General features: G+C 44.7%; 2 protein-coding genes and 1 long non-coding RNA gene across 4 annotated transcripts in view; 1 reads left to right on the forward strand and 2 right to left on the reverse strand.

Moving 5' to 3' along the window:
- Positions 1-4,049, reverse strand: part of xirp2a (xin actin binding repeat containing 2a) — a 43,736-nt gene extending 39,687 nt beyond the window's left edge. Inside the window, exons 1-2 of one of the 2 annotated variants that reach the window (XM_041032719.1) lie at positions 3,709-4,049; positions 2,876-3,337 (exon numbers count right to left, since the gene is read on the reverse strand). In XM_041032719.1, the coding sequence (XP_040888653.1) occupies positions 2,876-3,091 (216 nt within the window). In that variant the 5' untranslated portion in view covers positions 3,092-3,337; positions 3,709-4,049. Of the gene's footprint in view, positions 1-2,875; positions 3,436-3,708 lie in introns of those variants that run through there. The other variant, XM_041032718.1, reaches the window with a different exon arrangement.
- Positions 4,050-6,026: 1,977 nt separating this feature from the next.
- On the reverse strand, positions 6,027-19,466 carry LOC121177774. Its single transcript, XR_005893366.1, has 10 exons — positions 19,385-19,466; positions 17,194-17,279; positions 16,279-16,612; positions 14,696-14,885; positions 10,975-11,085; positions 10,328-10,363; positions 10,035-10,089; positions 8,279-8,354; positions 7,082-7,200; positions 6,027-6,967 (listed from the first exon to the last, which is right to left on the reverse strand). It is a non-coding gene; the product is annotated as an uncharacterized LOC121177774 (long non-coding RNA).
- Positions 14,740-17,389, forward strand: LOC121177773 (cysteine/serine-rich nuclear protein 3-like). Its single transcript, XM_041032104.1, has 4 exons — positions 14,740-14,887; positions 15,022-15,278; positions 15,458-15,769; positions 16,298-17,389. The coding sequence occupies exons 1-4, from the start codon at positions 14,740-14,742 to the stop codon at positions 17,387-17,389; spliced, it is 1,809 nt and encodes a 602-aa protein (XP_040888038.1).
- Positions 19,467-20,638: the final 1,172 nt, after the last annotated feature.

The raw sequence follows: 20,638 nt of genomic DNA on the forward strand, positions 1-20,638 counted from the left end.
CCCAACTCCAATTAACAGCAGGTGATTAGCGATTGTCCCACTGAGATAAGCTCCTGATTATCTCATAGCTCCTACACTTTTGGTGCATACAGTGGCTGTTTTTTTTTTTGTTTGTTTTTTTTTAACAGCAGCTTGCTCCCTCAGCCTCACAGATGCTGCACTGCCACCCGCTGGCTAACGGCGGCCATCGCAACAGTGATGCTGCCAAGTCAGGTCAAATTAGAGCATTAGAAACGTTTTCAATTATGTAACCACTGAATTTATGCTCAAACATTTTAATGAGCCACAAAGAAATAATGGGAAAATTTCTGAAGTTTAGCTTTTTTTTTTTTTTTTGGTGCAGCGGCCTATTTTTGTGCATATTTGCATGTATGCAAATGAATAAACAGCATGTGCACATGTGCTTCTGAGAATTCAACCCCCCCCCCCACACACACACACACCCACACCAAACAATGATAAGCTGTGACACTGTAGCACAGTATAACCTCATCTGTCTCACTCAGGACTATGTGTGTATCCTTCCCCCGTGTGCACAGTCATGACCAGAAGGTCAGACAGATGCTGTAAACATAAGCCAGCGTCCCTGGAGGATCAGCCAGCTACACAAGCGGAAAAAAAAAAGAACCACGCTCTTTGCACTCAAGATAAACCATTGCATCACTTCACATCTGCAGTTGTTGGAAACGTGGACTGTCTCCCCCCCCAACATGCTGAGGACTTTTGGCCACAGCTGAGCGACCACCTGGGAATCCATCCGTCATTGTTACAGCTGGCCGTCCAATGACGCCGCACCGTTTAAAGAAATGAAATGGGGCAAAGGAAGAAAAATACGGCGCATCATCAAATATTAAGCTCGGCCTTACAGATGAAGCTGGAGACAAGGTCGTGTTTTATAACCAGCCGGGCTGCAGAGCTCTGGTCCCTCTCCTCTCTCTGGGAATCTGGGAACACTGCCCATATGCTCCATTAACACTGACTACAGCCTTCTCTCTCTCTTTTTTTTTTTTTGCAAGGGAAGATAGCAACAGACTGTAAGCACTCATGATACAATTCAAAGATACAGCATGTGTTTGACCAGCTTTACAGCTTTGTTATTTTAAAAAAGAACAGAATATGATTTACACAGAGCAGATGCTGGCATGAAGAGAGCAAATGCCATGGTAACGCCATATGTTTACGCTCAAGTGACAAAGTCCTCCTGCAGCTGTAGGAGTTGTGACTCTTGTCCTTCAGCGGCAAAGGAGTAAACAGTATTTTCAAATGCTTTGGGAATATGTGTGGTTCTGGAAGGCAAACCCAGATTCTACCAGCTCCTGAGTGAAAGAACCGACTCTCTGGCTGCTAAATGTTCCATGTTATAGCTGCTGACTTCATGTGTCTGCTGTCTGATGATGCTGCTCAGGCAGGGGGAGGGGGGAGGGGGGGGGGGGGGGGCTGGTTAGAGCTTCTACACAAAAGGCAGGAAAAGGCAGAAACAGCTGGAAACAACACTGATAAGACCAATGAAACCAAATCGCTGAAAACTGGTTGAGACGCAAAGAAACTTTCAAGCAAGCAGCTACTTGTATATCCACAGGTTGAGCAAAAATCCTCCTCATGATAAGCTGAAGATAGCTAATGGTCAGTGAGAGGCTGTGGAATGTCAAACAGCTGTAATAAGAAGCCCCAAAATGAAGCTCTTATCTTCTGAGACTGGAGATGGCTCACAGCACGGTAGCCCAAACATCTGCCTGATGACAAAATAACATGATCACATGATCTGGACTGGAAAGCGAAAGGAAAACCTCAAAATATGCGATATCTCGGCTCCAGCGATGTGGCTCATTAACCGCAGTAATCTGTAAAAATGTTTTCATCTCCGGAGCCAGATGTGATTTGATTCTAATAGTTCCATGTGTGTGTCTCTCTCTCTCTGCTCCGGCCTGACGGAGAAGTTTCGCGCTGCCTCCAGCAGCAGCAGCTGACATACCAATTACGGTGGGTTTATTTTTAAAACCCTGGCTTAACCATAAAGATCCCCAAAATAGGTCTCAAATAACAGGGTGTCAAATACCAGCGACCCAGTGGCACTGCACGGATGCAGCTGGTGTGTGTAACTGTGCCACCGGTTTTGGCACTGGCACTCGCTGAGAACGACATCTCCCATAATGCACCGACCTCTTCTGCTGGGAGAGAGAGGTTTCCACGCACCATCACTGAGCTCATCATCCCTGGGACATTTCTGACGGGGTCAGGGCGACACGAGGAGCAGAAACTAGGTCATCTGGGCCTTTTTGGTCTCATCAGACATTGGGTAAATGGGAGGTTTTTCTTCTTAATGACCCACTTCACTTCCAAGACAGACTTAGATTTTCCTCTAAGAGAAGCCAGCTGAGATGGGGAAAAAAAAAAAAAAAAAACAAAAGCAGAGGGGGGGAGAAGAAGGCCACCCTCCTCTGCAAGCGAAGGAGACGTGTACACTGTTAGGAAATGGAAACCGCAAATCGCCAGCGAGTGAATCACACTGAAATAAACTGAGAGACAGGGACCATCCCGATCCGTCTTCAGTATTTTCTCATTATATAAGATAAAAACTACAACGTGCAACAGTGAAACCGACACAGTGTACAGTTTCACGGCTCAGGAAACCAGATCTGACTGACTTCACAGTCGTGCCACCGCTACTGACTTCACACTTTCCAAGTTTCTTTGAAGGTTCTAAAAGCTTTTCAATTCGTACAAATGAAAGCGGCGTCGAACTCATCCATCTATCTGACACATGCAGCACAAAACACAGGGCATGGCAGTTAATGCACCCGGAGGGGGGCGGGGAGTGGAAAGTCACTGGTCAAAAAGGGGTAGTTCACAGTAAAACAGAAGCAGCAGTTCTTACCGTATGTTCCACGGCAGGCTTCTCGAACATCCTCTTCAGACTGTCGAGTGGGATGTCAAACTTCTCGATCCTCTTAGCAGCCTGCAGGTCCTCTCTGAGCACCGGATCGCCTGACGCCTCTACCTGCGGCCCTGAAGGACTACGGGAAAGGAAGCCAGAGGTCGCCGACACCACGCTCGCCGCCACCTCCTCTCCATTTCCTGATTGAATTTCCATTGTTGTACAGAAACTGTATCTCCCCCTCCAACCACCACCACCACCACCACCACCACCCTCTTTTCCCTTCAGGCTGGTGCTTGGAGGGGAAGTCTATTGTAAGAGGTGAACCCGGGAGGGCCGAGGAAGAGAGGGAGGAAAAAGAGGGAGCTGTGAGAGGGTGAGGGGTTTTTCGAGATGTGGAGATGTTGCTGGAGCTCCTCTTTGTCTGTCAGGCTCTCTGGGCTGTGCAGGCACATCGAGTGGCTGAAAAGAAGGAGGAGGAGGAGGAGAAATGAAAAAGTTCACAGGGAAAGTTTTTTCCTCTCTCCCTCTGCCCTGTAATTACTCACACACACACACACACACACACACACACACACACACACACACGCATACACACACACACACAGAAGCCTAAGTAAACTCACATGTGGGCTCAGAAAAGCAAACTGAGATATGAGTTGTGAGAGCAAGGCCAAAGGAGTGATGACAAAAGAGAGAAGAAAGAGAGAGAGAGAGAGAGAGAGAGAGAGGGAGGCTTTTAGGAAAAAAAAAGGAAAGCAGATAGAGAAGTGCTGATTCTGTTTACTGGAGATTTACCTGCGACCTTTTAACAGCTCAAAAAAAAAACATACTTAACATCGTTTTATCAGCTTGAAGCTATTTCCAGAATCCTCAAAGAATCCTCCCATCATCTGGATGAAAAGATGAAAGATTAAAATGATTTTTAACTCCCGAGCTGTGACTGTTTCCTGATCCGAACAAAGATGCAAGCTGGGAAAAGAAATCACAGACATTCAGACTCTGGAGAAGCTTAATGGCAAATTTGACTTTGCTGGGCTGAGTAATGAAATGAATGTAAACCATAAAATGTTCAGAGAAAGACAAGGATCCCCAAAAACTGATAAAGTAAAGGCAGCACCCATAAAACACAAGCTGGTAATAATCAGATCTGCTTTCCTCTTCAATCAGCTGGTCCAACATGAACCTTTGTAAGGCCTTCAGGAAACAGATTAACAGCTTTCTGCCTCACCCATCCTCGTGTGGGAGGGTAGGAAAGCTGATTGTTCCTGATTAAATCAGGAAGACCCATAACAGCTAACCCTGCTGGTCTGCACACCCCCCCCCCCCCCCCCTGCAGCCATGGCAGCGGATGTATTGTTCATTTTTCACCAGCCACAACCAGAGCTTCCCAGGGAGGTGTTTTCCCTGAACCCAGGCCCGGCAAGTAAAGGGGAAATTAACACGTTAACTCAGCTTCCTCTGTGTGAGTCACAGTTCAGCTGTTGCCCCCCTCTCATCCTGTCATATCTGAAGTGTGATTCTCACTACACTGTGCCACATCTCCAGGTCTCGAGGAAGCGGGTTTTCGTCGAACCGCTCCCCGTCTCATAAGCTGAGAAAGAGAGGAGAGCAGGGGTGGGTCAAACGGATGGAGAGCGGCTGACAGAGGGAGCTGAAAAAAGAATGACAGCTTAGTTACAGGATCGGGCAGACACAAAGGGCGGGAGAATTACGAGCCTGGAATAGTCAAGTCGGAGCCACAATAGAAACATCGATGCGCGGGGGGAGCGAGAGAAAGGAGCGCAGGGGCAATCCAGATAATCCAATCTTAATGAATGAGCAGTCATGATATATGCATCTGATAGTACTGCAGAGGACACACTATCACTCCATTTATACGGGCGGCAGATACATTATTCAGAGAGGGGGCCAGAGGTATGTGTGTCACACTTCTGCTGGATCCAGTGTCCCATTGAGGCCCGGCTCGGTTTCCAGCCGTTTACTCCCCCGTACATGAGAAAATAACATCATCCAATACAAGCTGTGGAGTAATGGGCGTGTTAAAGATTTTCTTTGATATGTATCTTGACTTGTTGCACAGTGAAAAGAGCTGCACACACACACACACACACACACACAGGGCTGGAGTGGAATTCAGTGTGAGAGCTAACATAATGCACCACAGTAGCTTTTCTTTAATACAACAAGACAATATTTCAGGCCTTGTGGGGCCCGGAGAGACTTGCTGGTGAACATCCGCCAGGGTTAAAAACACTGTCGGATTCTATTAAATAAAAGATGCAGCAGGTTTTGCTCCCATGCTGAATCCCTGACCGAGGACTCCAGATGACTTTTATTTAGAGGACAGACGGAGATACGATCCCTCTGATAAGATAAAGACAATGAACAACTCTCGCTGTATTTTGTCTACGCTGAACCAGAAAGTACAAGCATCGCATTTTTTTCCCCAGTAAACCATTAAAATGAACATAGTTTAACGCGGTGTCATAAGGAGTCAAAAAAAAAAAACGGGGCCTCCGCTCTGGTTCCCAAGAAAAAGTCTGGAAACGCAACGAAAACATAAACATCTCACAGTCATGACAGATTCAGCTGGAAAAAAAAAAAACTGTCAGCGAGTCTTGCCAGAACAAATCTAGTCCCAGCTCCCTGCACCATAACTCATAACTCTGGAGTTTGTTGACATTGAAGGAAATTCCACATTCAGAGAAATTCCCTGATTTCAACGCTCCCGTTTCAGCCAAAGATGACGATGACGAGGACGACGACGCCTTTTGGAAGTCTGCCTCTCGCACATACATCGTAACTACGTGACGTCGCCGTGGGAGATAAGCTGACAAGCTGATCGCTTGGGGCAACATCTTTACATCAAACCATTGGCTCTACAGCTACAGAGTAAGGTCCACATGCTCCTTCATTACAGTACTGAACGGTTTCGTGAACACCTCCAGACAGAATCTACTCCACACTGTACACCCACTACACACACACACACACACACACACTGCTCACTTTCTAGGCACACACACACACACATAGAGACGGCAGTGAGGAAGGATCAAATTACAGCTACTACTCCAGTTACTAGGACTTTACTTTGTACTCCACCTTCATTATAACACAACCGGGTCACCTGATAGGGCCAGAGGATAGTAATGTGGAGCAGTCAGAGTCTGGCCGACCATTAGTGAAAACAGAACACTGCATGCACACAGTCCTTTAAGGTGAAGGGGAGGAAAATGCATGGCTGCTCATGCTGCCTGTGTGAGAGCAGCAAAACTTACAGATCCCTTTATTTGAATTTTTGTATTTATTTTATATCATTATGTTTTGTTTTGTTTTTTTAAATTACATTTTTCCCCCTCTTAAATTTATTATAGTACACCTGCTGTTCCATATTTCGGTGTTTCTCATCCATTATCTGTGCCTGTGCTGCATTTGCTCTGCGTGTTCATCATTAGCAAGCTCCGCTGGGGATGCACTGACTCTCTGTGTGTGTTATACAAACACCTTATCTGGATGCACTCCAGGAAGGAAGGGGCTATGTTTTGTGAATAGATGGCCTTTCCCTCGCTGAAAGCCAATGTTTTCCTTGTCTGGGCTCGTCTAACATTATGGAAAGAGATTACATCTCATAATAGCTGCCATCCTTGAACAGAATCTTGGAATAAGAATGAGAATACTTTTTTTTTTTTTTAAATCATTTTCTATCTTTCAGCAAGGTATATGAAGGCTATAGATGTGTATGTGCTATGTTTTATCTATAATAATAAATAAAGTCTGTCTCGCCAAGTTATGCTTCTGAAAAAGGAAGATAGGAGATTTTATTTTTATTTTTGCTTCCTGAGTTCCAAACTAGCTTTAACACCAAGCCTTCACAGGCTTTTCCTGAGCCTCAGTGGAACTTATATAAGTTCATTTACTCCGATGCCAGACAACAGTGATTTGTTCCTATCACTGTTGCTGAGATTCATATAGATTCATGCATATAAATGTGTGTGGAATGTGCTTAACTGTGGAGCCTCGCCTCTTGCAGGCCGTGGCGCTGGCTGCCATCACCTGCAGCTGTGGTCCCAAAACATCAGAGATGATCTGGAGAGGAGGAAGGAAAAGGGTCAGGGCCTCTGTCCATGCCATTAAAACGTCTTGGTGTCCAGGATACAGCCTCAGCATAAAATGAGTGGTTCTGTCTGTCTGCAGCTTTACCTTATGAGAAAATCAGCGGACTCCGAATCTGCTCCTGACAGCTGACAGCTCAAGTGTCGGAGGGCTCCGCAGGCAGGAGTTCGTGTAGCGGATCTGTGCTGGGTTTGGGGGGGGAGAACCTGAAACGCAAACATAACCAGTCAAACTCCTGTCAGTATCATCAATTATTCAACAACAGGTTCACAAACTGGTGCTTATTTTCTCCCAGTAGCTGTTTTACTTGGATTTGATGGATTCATGTATACGGCCTTGTTTCTTTTGTGTGTACTTAAGCGTGTGTGTCCTCCTGTTTGGACAGGCCATGAGGAAGTTGCAGCAGTCTTTCCTCCACCCTCCGTGAGGCCTCTGTCACCTCATCCTGGTGAGGGGTGGAGTTGCACTTTACCTGCAGGGCTCTGTTCATGTTTGGCTGGCTCAAAAACGACAGGTGACATCATACAATCTACCCATAATGCCGTGCGCATTACAGTAACAAACTGTAAAGATGTTTCACGGGCTGCACGGGTTGTAAAGCTTTCTCTAACAAATCCCATCATTCCAGGAAACGTCTGATTGGATTATGCTGCACCCTGTAATGATTTCCAGTTTGGTTCAGAGAACGGATTAAATCCTGTAATGTCTTCCGGGTGAAAAGCAAGAGTGGAAGCTCTGAGATCATCCGGGGGGGGGGGGGGGGGGGCGGCGTGTGGTTGGCTTGTTTGACTCAGGGCTTCGCCTGTGGCGTTCTTTAAACGGACCAGACAGACGGAGATGCCATCTGCTCTCTCCGGACTGGTTCTCAGCCGCCTCCTCTTCTTTTAGAGGAGGCCAAAGTGACCGGATCCTCTTTCTCACATTCATCACAGCTGGTTGTAACACTGTACTCTGGTTTAAAGGGAGCAATAAACCACAATAAAAGATGGACTAAACTGCTGGGAACTGCAGGGTTGCACATGCCCTTCAACAGGAGCTTGACACGCTTTAAAAAATCTCATTTACTTTGTGGTTTTATAGAGAAAATATCCCAGAATGCCCAGTAAACACAGCAGGCTCTGTAAGGCCAGATCAGATACACAATAAATCATTTCACTGTTATATCAGAATTTTTACTGAAAATTCTTCTGTCATATTTTTTTCTGAGCCCATTTTCACACATATTTTAAAATTCATACTGAAATAATATTCATCATAAAAGATGCTGAGGTCCTCAGCACTTACCCCACCACCACCACCACCACCACCTGCCCGCTGTCTTCTGTTTTCCATGCCAAGTCTGCCCTCTGCTGTTCACTACCTGGAATCACACCATTGGGTTATTAAAGGTGATGTCATAACTTTATTTAAAGTTAGTTTCTGTTGAAGTTGTAAATGGGGTGGGGGGGGGGGGGGGGGGGTACTGTAAGAAATGAAGCTTAACCATCACCCACATGCATGTTTGTTCATTTTGAACTGGTTTATTTATTTAGATTGATTAGAAATTTTATGTAATGAAGGTGGATTTAGTTACATCAGGCAAGTGATAATAGAACAAATTGTTTATCTATGTGTCCTTATTTATTTCCTGTAAATTGTCTAATTGTTTCTGTTTTTAAGTTTCAATAAAGGTTGAGCAGTCCTAGAAAAAAAAAAGAACCTTCTTTTCATTATACAGAGGAGAAAATGCCTCCAAATATATGCTTTCTATGATAGCAGCTATATGATGCTCCTCCCGTCTTAAGATAATATTCACAGCCTTAAAAATAAACTACACCAAAAAAAAAAAAACACCAGGCTAACAAACTGCATATTTAATTCTACACACACAGATTTGTACAGATTATATTTGGCTTCCCATCCAGTTTCTGTGTCAAACTGTTCCCCAAGTGATGCCGACAGGAAGACAATGAATCATTGATGTGTTAATTACAGCTGAATGGAATAACACGGGAGGAAAATACGCGCAGCACGAAGAGGGATACAGGTGGGAAAATAAACTTGCCAAGAAGCTAATCATGCTTTATGCTGGTGGAAGAGTAAATGGAGTTTATCAAGAGACATTTATGAAAAAAGCTTTGGCAGCTATTTTTTTTTTTTTGTAAATATATATACATATATCTCTGTCGTCAGTCTTATAAGGACAAGACTGATCAGAGAAACCTGTTCCTGTTTGGTCAAAATGGAAATACAACAACAAGATTATACAGAAATGATGTAATTCCTCCCATTTATTTTTCCCCCTGAGGTAAAGAAACCTCCTTAACTCATCCTTTTCTATCTCCATCTCTATCTCTTACACACACACACACACACACACAGGTCTGTGGGTCACGGTGCAACTAGACAGCTGAGCCATCCGTCTGAGTCCCTGGGGAAACAATTACACCCGACCAGGCAGCAGCAGCAGCAGCAGAGCCGGACGGGGGGCTGGGAATTAATGACGGGCTCATGACTCAAGCTGAAGCAAAACCTTCGCAGTGAAAGGGACGGTGTCCCTGACCGAGAACTCCCCCTGCTGGTCACCGACACCACGCTGATGCCAGGGGTGAACACATCCCCCACCACACCACAACAAAATTACAAACAACATCCTTAACAACATGTTGTGGTTGACAAGTGGACAAAAAGTCAATGAGACACAACAAATCTCTGTGAGAATGTCATTATAATGCCATAGTGATACCATGCAGCTGGACTTAATGATGGGAGTTCTGCACTTGAACCAGCATGGATTGATTCTCAGCCACTTGGGTGAAGCACAACAAGCTGTAAATCAAACACTACCAAAATACCACCTAATACAGCTGAGGTGTACTTGCATATTCAGCAGGTACAGAACAACACCAGCATACATTTGTAGTCAAGCTGCTGTTCACTGTGATGGGAGATTCTCCTTTTAGCTCGAGCACCAGCTCATGAGAAACACGTCTGGCTCTGGTGTTGTTCAGAAACCTCGACCAAAAAAAAATAAAAAATAAAAATACCACTGCAAACTCACCAGTTGTAAGGAAGCACAGTAGAAACTCATTTACAGACGACACAGTGCAGGTCCCCTGAAGAGAACAACACAAAAATAATTACAGTGATTACTCTGTTCGGTCCTGCTCAGGTCTTTTTTTTTTTTTTTTTTTTTTTTCCTGCTGACATGAAACATCTAAGAACAGTAACAGGAATGGAGCTTGGTGTGTTGTGTTCATTATTTATTGTGGGGTACAGTGTGTGGAGTTGTGCAGTCCTAATAGCCTGAGCTCACATCCACATGTACAGATGGTTGCAGTGTCCTCTACTGACCTTAAGAGCCACATCAGCACAGACTTAAGACAGGATCTGTATGGGACAGAATACTCATTATGTTTGGATGATATGGCAAAGTTAATATTTCTCACTTCATAATAACCAGAAGGTTCCGTGCATCTAGGAATAAACAGAACAGTAGTTATTTTAGTGTCTAATTTTCCTTAGCCGTAGCCATTGTTCTGCTTTCTGAGCGCACACACACACACAAATACACACTTACACACACACATACATCGTGCTCTTTCTCTGGCTGTATTAAAAAAAAAAAAAAAAAAACCCTCTTCCAGCCTTCCCCTCATGCTTCAGTGTTAGGAGCTGCCACAGCCCAGCCCCCACCTCCCCACAACCCCTCTAGCTGCCTCCTCCTCCTCCTCCTCCGATCCCCCCTCCCTCCCTCTTGTGGCCCGTTGCCATGGAAGCTGATTGGAGGGATCACTCTGTCTCTCCCGCACATTGCCACTCCATCCCTTTGCCAGTGGAAAACAATTCAGCAATTCGGAGCACAGCACAAAACTAAAACAAAAGTCCTTCAGGAGCAGCCAGTGGAGGTCAGACATGAGTTGATAACAATAATAACACATATAAATCATCATAATGCTGATCTTTTTTTAAAAAATACACTAACTTTAATTTTCACTCACTTAAATTTCCGACGTGTGTGTGTGTGTGTGTGCTGTGGCACGGGTTCCTGAGCTCCACACGCTGGCAGCTACCATCACAGAGAACAGCTGTACGAACGACGACGCTCCGCACTGCAGAAAGAGAGGAGAGGAATTACTCCTTCATATTCATTCATTCATTATCAACCACAAAAGCACCACTTATAGTTCAATCTCAACAGGAATGACTCCACGATGATGAGTTTGCTACTTCCTCTGTGCTGCGTTCAGAACTGACAGATGAAGCCGAATCACTTCTACACACTCCATCTTTGTGTACAGTGCACAACAAACTCAAGGCTGAGGCTCTCGCTAGCTTTTTTTCTGATATTTTTTTTTTTCAGCCGAGCACTACTATAATGGGAAGACGGAACATTCAGAGTCCAGCATTGCTATAGCAACAATGTTTAGGGGCTTGTGAGTGGGTGTTGGGTGGTTAATCACATATTTCTGAAAGAAACTGTTGAGTATATTGACGTTAACCTTCTATAAGTGAAGCAGGTATAGTAAAAAAAAAAGAAAATTAAAGGTCTGCTAACAGTAGGTGGGTTTACATCCACTTGTTTTTATGTGCATTTTAAATTTGTGTATTAAAAAATAAAAAAAACAGAGTTGAAGCCTCAGAAATTCAAATAATCTTAAAGCTTGGCTGAGGTGGAAAAGTGATACGGAATAAACACTTTTTTTTCCAGCGTCTGAGGTTTGACTGGAGCCGTCTCTGTTACATCATCCTGTTGTTCCCTCTTCTTCTTCTTCTGCTGCTGCTGCACGGTCTAATGAATCCTCCGTTGAAGTTCACTGATAAACAAAGCCATTTTCATTTGCAACAGCACAGTTTTCTACACTCGGACATTGCATGTATGTGGCTTAGAGCAGGATTTATGAACAGAGGCAGTGGGTAATAGTGACTTTGGTTCAGTTCAGCTACTTTCAAATCATGTATTCACTGTATATTACATTGTAAAGTAACTTCTAATATTGATTTCAATATCAATACTGTAGTATAACTAGTCACTATATATGAGAATAGATGGAGACACACCTGGAACACATTTTGCTGTTGGTTGGTATTTGATAGTCTTTTTTTTTTTTTGACAGTGGAACTGACAGATTCACCGTCATTGTCTCCGTTTCCTCTGATCTATTTCTCTCTGCTGTCAATTTAAATTTCAAATTAGCTTTATAAAAACAAAAAGAAGGAACATTACAAAGCAGAAACCACATTACATTTGCATTAGGCTGCGAATTTATCAATGTGAGGGAGGAAATATTGCAGGGAGTGGAGGACCATGGCATCACCTGTGAGGCCAGACAGTAAAAAGGTGGAGAAACTCACTGTTTCCATTGCTTAATACTTTATATTTGTGTCAATAATTCTCCTGAAGCCTGTGGAAAAGAGGCATTTCACATAGCAAGAATCTCCACTTTCCACCCCCACCCCCGTCGCATCCACCACCACATCCACAACCCCTCCTTTCCCTCTGTGATCTCGAAGGGCTTGCTTCACCTCAGTCAAGCTCCAGTGCTCCAGCCGGCAGCAGCATCGAGCTAACAAGTCTTTGTGAGGGGAGAGAGAGAGAGAGAGAGAGAGGGAGAGGGAGAAAGAGAAAGGAGGAGGTGGTGGTGGGGGTGATGGGGGAGTGCAGAGCAGGAGAGAATCAGACAGTGAGAGAGCTGACAGCATGAGCATAGGATGAGGGTGCAAAGGGAGAACGCATAAGATAGACAGAGGCAGAAGTGTTCAGTGCTGCACAATAGTGCCAGAGGCTGCTGGAGAGAGAGAGAGAGAGAGAGAGAGAGAGAGAGAGAGAGAGAGCAGGCATCATGGCAGCGCTCACTGCATCATCACGACACATGGGGATGTTTGGCTGCTTGCTGGTGAACACTGTGTGATGCGGAGGAGAGAGCCGAGGACTTCCTGGAAACCAAAGGCGAGCCGAGGAAACAGGTCAGTGACGGTCAGACGCACTCGCAGCCTTAACGCAGACGAGCGGCACCATCACACCACCATCACAGGCTGATGCTCATTTACATTTGTCAATGAGAATCCCCCCTCCCTCCCCACACCCACCCCCCACACCCCGTGCCTCCTGTTAGTGTTTGGGATGTGGACATGCAATGGGGAGTGGGAGGTTGCGCATGCATGCAGACACGTGAGCAGGCTTGTACATGTGTGTGTAGTGCACGTGTGTGTGTGTATGTGTGCGTGTAGGGTTCTGTGCTCTAAATTGACACCGGTCACGAGAGCTCGACCGGGGGATGTTTAGGTTGAAGCGGCGCGGCGTGGCGAGGCAGCACAGGACACCATCCTCAATCCCAGAAAACCTGCAACACCGCCTGTGACATCAAATATCCAGAGAGATGCTCTGTACTATGATGTGTTCAGGGCTTCTCCTGCTGTGGAGCCTGCTATTTTCTACTGTTTTTATTCCTGAAAAGCAATGAGCTGGAGTGAAGGGCTGCATTCCTGGGGGGGGCTGTAGATAGAGGAGAGTAAGGAGAAAGGGAAATAATTATAAGAAACACTAAAAAAAGAAGGTAAGATTTAAAAAAAAAAGAGTAATTGGAATGAAGATAAAGTGGCAAAGCAGGGAAATGTGTGTGGCAGTAGGTAGTAAGAGAGGGAGAAGGGAGACAAAGCCAGTCAGAGAGGAAAAGCTTGGCCCAGCATTCAGCTCTGCTGCATATGATGTAATCCTCTACCAGTCCGAGCAGTCAGGCTCAACAGTTTTTACAAATTTGAAACTGAAGTGTCGGCAAAGTGCAAGAGGGACTGCGTGAAGCCAACGCTTCCCGGCGCCAGCGGTGTTTTTCGAAGTGAGCGAGAGAAAACTCCACGACGTGTACGAACGATTCCCTTATCAGTGTGTGCCCCCCCACCCCCGCCTCCTCGACCCCCGGGCTCTCAATTTTCCACAAAAGCAACCAATGGGAAAACAGAGTATCAGGATATCAACATCTTAATGAGCTTCAAACGCTTCATTTAACGGGATTCAGTCTCGACTTGTGGAGCATCCTGGAATTTGGCAAGGTCACCTAACAAAACATCCTAAAGTTTAGTCCAGATTTCTTTCAGAAAAGATGCCTATTTACTGAGCTCCATTAGGTGGCAGTAAAATCTGGTTTGACCCTCTGTGCACTGCAGTACGAATAAAGATTTACAAAAACGTAAGCGCAATCCACTGACTCGTGATCTCACCTCCTCTGAGCCACTTGCTTCAATTCTTGAGTTTGGGGGAAAAAAATATATATTTTAGAAGAATTTATAATCTGATTTTTAATTTTAAATTCTATTTATCAGGTTTCTCTTTAAAAAAAAAAAATCATGAAATTCAGTTTTGTGTCTACACAGTTGATATATGTGAAAATTTAAATTTGCGTTCTTCTGCCTAACGCTGTGTTAAATTCATTCACAAAACAAAAACTAATTAGGAGGTGACCTTGGTTTTTCCACTGAACCGTGCTGCAGGGATGTGGGACTCTAAAGAACTCTATACACAATTATGCAGCCTTTCCTGGGGGGTTGTTCACTCCCACACTGGCACAGGACAGACTAAATAAGAAATAAGGTGTTTATGTAGATTCAATTCCACTGGTTTCCACGGGCTAGAGAGTTTTATTGTGTTTGTGTTAATTTCATTAAAGTAAAATGTTATTTAAGTTTGGAGAAACTTAAAAATAAACTTATGTGAGATAAACTTACCTTTTCTCCTTTGTGCAGGTGAGACCAGTGGGAGGAGCCACACGATGAGCGGGATCTTGAAGAGGAAGCTTGAGGAGGGCCCGTCCCCTTACCTCTCCCTGCAGGGGTCTGACGATGATGAGGTCTCCTGCAGCGACAGCGGCAACAGCAGCGACAGTCTCAACCACCCCGTCCCCTCTGGACTGCTGGACTGTAAGATCACATTACCAACAACATGCTCTCTGTCATGTAACAAACTTAACACAATGTTTTAGCATTAACGGTGTTCTTTCATTTTATTCCTGACTTGAATTCATGGCTTTTCCACCTCTCTGTCTGAACTTCAGCTTCTCTGCAGCAGCAGTCAAAGCGACTGCGGGGCCGCAACGTGCACTTTGAGACCGTGACGGTTTACTACTTCAACCGCCGGCAAGGCTTCACCAGCGTGCCCACGCAGGGAGGCAGCACCCTGGGGATGTCGCCGCGCCACAGCGGGGTGAAGCGATTCACCCTCAGGGAGTTCGCTATGGAGCAGAAAAGGAGCCACCGCAACATGCTGAGGGATCATCTCAAAGAGGAGAAACTCAACGCCATCAAACTCAAAGTCCGTGGGACAGCTGAGGGCTTGTTTACCTGCAGCGTAGCAAAGCTTCATGAGCTTGAAAATATTCTATATATTTATGAATTAACCATGATTTTTTCCTTTATGAAATCAGGATATTAATATAAACTTAATCACATTTGTGGTCTGATCTTAATTTAACTCATCTTTCTGTGGTCCAGCTGACTAAGAACGGCACCGTGTCATCTGTGGAGGCGGACACCCTGACGCTCGATGACATCTCCGAGGACGACCTGGACGTGGACAACACAGAGGTGGACGACTACTTCTTCCTCCAGCCTCTGACGACCAGGAGGCGCCGCGCCCTCCTCCGCGCCTCGGGGGTGCGACGCATCGACGTGGAGGAGAAGCACGAGCTGCGCGCCCTCCGCATGTCCCGAGAGGAGTGCGGGTGCCGCTGCCGCGGGATATGCGACCCAGAGACCTGTGCTTGCAGCCTGGCCGGCATTAAGTGCCAGGTAAATGGAAGCGTGGTGAGGCCCATCTATAATACTAAAGTGTTGTTCATGTCTGTCTTTGCGGTACAACTTTAAAGTCGAATTAAAATTAAAATTTAACTGTAAATTTACAGGGCTATGACGTATGTCCAAAAACTGTGGCCAAGTGCTTCCTTATGGGGAATGTTGATAATAATATAAAGAAATAACCCTCTCTCTGAAACCACTGCTCATCTTACAGAATCTTTCTGTGATGTTTTAAGAGTTTTTCAGGGTCTTAGAAAAGCAGCCCCGTTTTTAGCTTTATGCATTATTGAATTTATCCTCAAGGTTTGGGGAGGAGTTTTGAAACCAATGAATTATGTATTATTTTTCTTAGATATACAGTAGACTGCTACGTAAACCTTCAATCAATGAAACTGAAGTTAAAGGTAATTCAGGGTAGTTTTACTGCATTAAGGTGTGTTATAATATTAATGAATCCAAGGGCAGATTCTGCAGCTTCTCTTAAAGCATGACCAGCTCTGGTTGGCAGCTGCGTTTACCTTTGCTGTCCGTCCTCAGGTGGACCGCATGTCGTTTCCCTGTGGCTGCACCAAAGAAGGCTGCAGCAACACCACGGGACGCCTGGAGTTTAACCCCGTCCGGGTGCGGACCCACTTCCTGCACACCATCATGAAGCTGGAGCTGGAGAAGAGCCGCGAGGAGCAGCATCAGCAGCAGCAGCCGGAGCAGCAGCTTGTAACCAATGGCAACGGTTACCATGGAGACTCCTCCTTGGTCCAGCAGCAGCAGCCGAACCTGCAGTTTCCACTGATGAGTGGCGCGCCGCACATTCCCATCATGCACCTCCAGAACACAGGCGACACAGATTCACATCTGGATGAAGAAGAGGAAGAGGAGGAGGAGGAAGAGGAGGAAGAGGAGGAGGAAGAGGAAGAAGATGAGGAAGAGGAGGAGGACGATGAAGCATATGAGGAAGATGAGGACGGCAGCAGCATTTGCAGCGGGCTGTCGGACTGCAGCACACACAGCTTAGAAACAATCGACCCCGAGGAGGGAGAAGAGGACGAGGAGGACGAAGAGGACGATGAGGAGGAGGAAGAAGAGGAAGAGGAGGAAGACTGGGACTGTTCGTTACACGGCACGAGTCCTCCACCTTACTCTGTTCCACTTCCGTCTGTGCTGAGTTACTCTAACACCACACTCATGAGCCTCAGTAACCCCTTCCACAACACTCCCCCAATGCAGCATTATCAGATAGACAGCTCTGTAAATGACACTCCTGCTTTTCTCAGTGAAAATGTCACCGTCACTCCCATGCTGCCCGCAGTAGAGACCGCTTTAGAGTCTGAAATAAACACAGAACTCCACTGCCGAACATTCCCCGACCCCACAGAGTCCCTGACGCTCCAAACTTGCTCACATGTGGAAACCCGTGAGACTAACACAGCACCTACTGGTTCAGCCGAGGAACAGCAGCTCTCCGCGGACCTCCAGAACAATCCAGACGACCGTGACTCACAGACTGAGGCTCCGGCTGGGTCTGTGGAGCAGACAGGGGAGGAAATAAGAGAGCCATTACAGGAGCAGCTGCAAATGCAAGGAGCCTCGCCTGATGAAAAGACAGACATGTCTTGCTCAGAGCGCGTCTGATGATTCTTTAGAGAGGGATCAGTTGTTATTTGGAAAATCTTTATTCAAGAATTGTGACCTTCAACCATCCGAGTTTGATTTATTCTTGATAAGTGCACTTCCAAAGAGAGAAAGAGAAACAGGTTTTAACACAGAAGGCTTGAAGAGGTGTTCTAATTTTAGCCGAGTTCGTCTCTAAACCTTTTCAGAATCGTTGGTTTAGATAAATGACTGTAAAACTATAAAACGGATAAAGCTCAATAAAACAGTGTTTCTGTAAGTTACCTGTAACTACATGGAGTATTCGCCCATTTTTGCCCTGTTATAAAGTCTTTGATCATTGCAGCATGTTTTCTGGTTGTGACTGGCATCTATGACAAATCAATGAGATTCTGAGATGCTTGTATTGTTTAACTATTTTCCATCGTAATGGTGTCTCATTCTTGCTGCTAATAGTTCTTAAATGCCTGTCCGTAGAGCATGTGTTCATTTTACCTGAGATGTTTCGAGTCTTACGACAAACTGTAAAATGATAAAAGATGTCACCGACATTCAGATGAATAATTTCCAACACAGTTCGTTACGGTTCACACACATGGTCTTTTTTTGTTTCTGTTTTTGTGCTCAGTTTTTAGCCATGGTAGCAACGTAGCTAAGTCTTTGGTCCAGATTTATATTATCAATATCTCAACAACTAAGAAAGGAATTTTAATAACTTTGGACATCTCTTAAAGTGGCTATAAATAAATATTTTTGTATGGATCACATGACTATGTGCATGTGTAAAGAATGATAATTCCCACACAGAATTATTACCCAGGCCTGTGGTTCCCTTCGGCTTTACAGAGCATTGTAGCCTCTTTCAGCTTTCTGTTTTTGTTTTTTTTGCCCACAACGTTACCATTTTGGTTCATGTTTATGGCTCTCATAGTGTTTGTGGCAATAGGCAGATGTTTTGTAGCAAAAAAGCTTTGTTAGCAACCTGCTTTGGAAGAAAGCGGAGGATTTAAATAGCCAGATATTTCCCTTAGGAGAGAGAAGACCAAAACAGAGATAAAAGGAGAGACAATATTAGACTTATATTCATCAGGTGGGCACAAATACAACTCCAAATAATTCCTAAAGCATTAGCAATATTAACTTAAAATGTGATGATGTCAGCTGCTGCTGCTTGGAGGAGTTGGAGGCATAAATAATTTAATTACTGCAAATTTATTTATTTTTATTATTTAGAGCCATCATCACGTCATGACTTCATTCTGCAAACCTCATGACTTTCCCATCGGCCTTAGATGTACTTTGAATTGAGCTCTAATTAGCAAAGGATATGATGCTAACATGCTAAATTGAGACTGTGAACAGTCTGCTTAACATAAGTAGCATTAGCATTTTTTTCAGTTCAAAAACAACAACAAATGACCTTAAAGATCCTAAACTTCACGTAAGGTGCCATTTATTTTTAAACCATGTTTACACAGTATTTACACTATGAATTTCAACTTTTAAATTTTTTTTTAAAAAGACTACCTATTAATAGCTGCCACCACTGACCTTTCCCGTGTTTGAAGGTCAGGATAATAATAATAATTTTCTCCTCTTTTCTTTTTTTCTCCATCACAATCACCAGCTCTTTGGTGTTAACTGAACTTTTGTTCATTCGTTAAGATGATGAGAAACATTTGTCCGTGCATGTTATTTATCATTTTACAGTCATGTGAACAATGTGATGAAACTTTTTTCCCCAGGCTTCACATGAGTTCAGGCTTGTGTCAGTTAATTAACTTTGTCTTTCAATAACTGCCAACAACCGGGGGCCAAATGTTCTTTAAGTTCTTTTTAAAAACAACTGTGCATTTCCATGAGAGTGTGAATTAAAAAAAAAACTTTTTAACATCCGTCTCAGTTTACATGTGGTTCATTTGTGGGGTTGTTGGTTTCATGCCTGAGTTGAGGATAACATTTAAGCAAATATTGTGGTAAACTCGACGCAGATAAGAAAATAAAACAAGCACTTACAAGTGGACTTTGGTACAATTCTCCTCCGCTGATTAATCGACTGTAAAGAGCCGTTAAATTCCAACCGGAGAGCGAAACGAGAAGCTAAACCAGTTAGCCATGCTAGCTGAACTTGGGCGCAACCAAGTGTACACTTGAGAGGGGGGTGGGGGTCAGATAGTTTGTTTTCGTTACCAAACGGAAATCAACTGAAAATAAACAGGAAATGGGACGAGACATTTTCGTTGCCTGGGTGAATGACAAGTCTTCTACTATATATTAGGGAAGTGGCTATTTTAGTTTTCCACCACCAGATGGCGCCGGTTGCTTAACATCTGACATCATTCATGTTGCTTTGTCACTGACATCCTCCAGCACGAGGGGGTTAAATCATTTTTTTTCCTGACGTCAGTAAATTTGTTGATTACATGTTTTCTTCTTCAGGACAGTCTGTGACATTGGTTTGGTCCTGAACGTCTGTCCTCTGTCAATAAACAGACATGACGTGAATCAGTTTTCTTCTTCGCTGAAATCCGAAATAGGCGCATACAAGTCAGTCATTGTGAGCAGGGATGTTTTCACCAACACTCCCCTGTATCACTCCACTTAATGGATGACGGGTCTAACTGCTGTGTCACCCTGTTGTCCCCTTCTCATTAATACTCATCAATGCCTCCACTTTGGGTGACTTGCACCCTGTGGCCTCTGGAGGGCAGTGCAGAGTCGATAACGTCTTCAGCTGAGGCACAGATCAGACACGGGTGGGGGGGGGAAAGAGGAAGCTCTGTGTTCCCACCTCATCGGCCAGCCTATTCATGTATAGAAATATTTTCATGGCTCATTGCATAACCACACAACAAATAGGCTCTGCAGCAGGTGCTGAGCACAATGGAGACTAAAGGTACATTCACCAGTCCATTATGATCTCCCAACAATGACGCTCTCATGTTCTCTATAGGCTGTTCTTGGGATTTCACTAGAAATACAAGCTCAGTTAATCTCTCCATTTTATTATATAGTTAAACCATTAAGGTGTGTGTCCACCGTGTTGTGGGCTGGAGCTGGGAATGCCTTTTTTTTCTCTCTCTCGCTCTTCACCAGCAAGGTATTATGGGTAAGCAAGCTCAGAGACGCTACTGATCAATCACAGACAGGGGAGCTGTGATGTTAGGTTGCCAGGCAACAGGGAAAGGGAGAAGCAGGCACAGGAGCAGCAAAGGGTGGGGGTAGTCTCAGCTTCTTTTTTTTTTTTTTTTCACCTCCGTCTCCCTCCTG

This window comes from Toxotes jaculatrix, chromosome 24, assembly GCF_017976425.1.
Source record: "Toxotes jaculatrix isolate fToxJac2 chromosome 24, fToxJac2.pri, whole genome shotgun sequence".
Taxonomy (NCBI): Eukaryota; Metazoa; Chordata; class Actinopteri; family Toxotidae; genus Toxotes; species Toxotes jaculatrix.

What these genes read in the sequence shown, in the direction of transcription:
- LOC121177773 (XM_041032104.1), top strand. Translation starts at nt 14,740, where the DNA reads ATGAGCGGGATCTTGAAGAGGAAGCTTGAGGAGGGCCCGTCCCCTTAC. An exon ending in CCCCTCTGGACTGCTGGACT is followed by an intron (nt 14,888 to 15,021) that starts GTAAGATCACAT and finishes TCTGAACTTCAG; the next exon opens with CTTCTCTGCAGCAGCAGTCA. An exon ending in GCCAGGTAAATGGAAGCGTG is followed by an intron (nt 15,770 to 16,297) that starts GTGAGGCCCATC and finishes GTCCGTCCTCAG; the next exon opens with GTGGACCGCATGTCGTTTCC.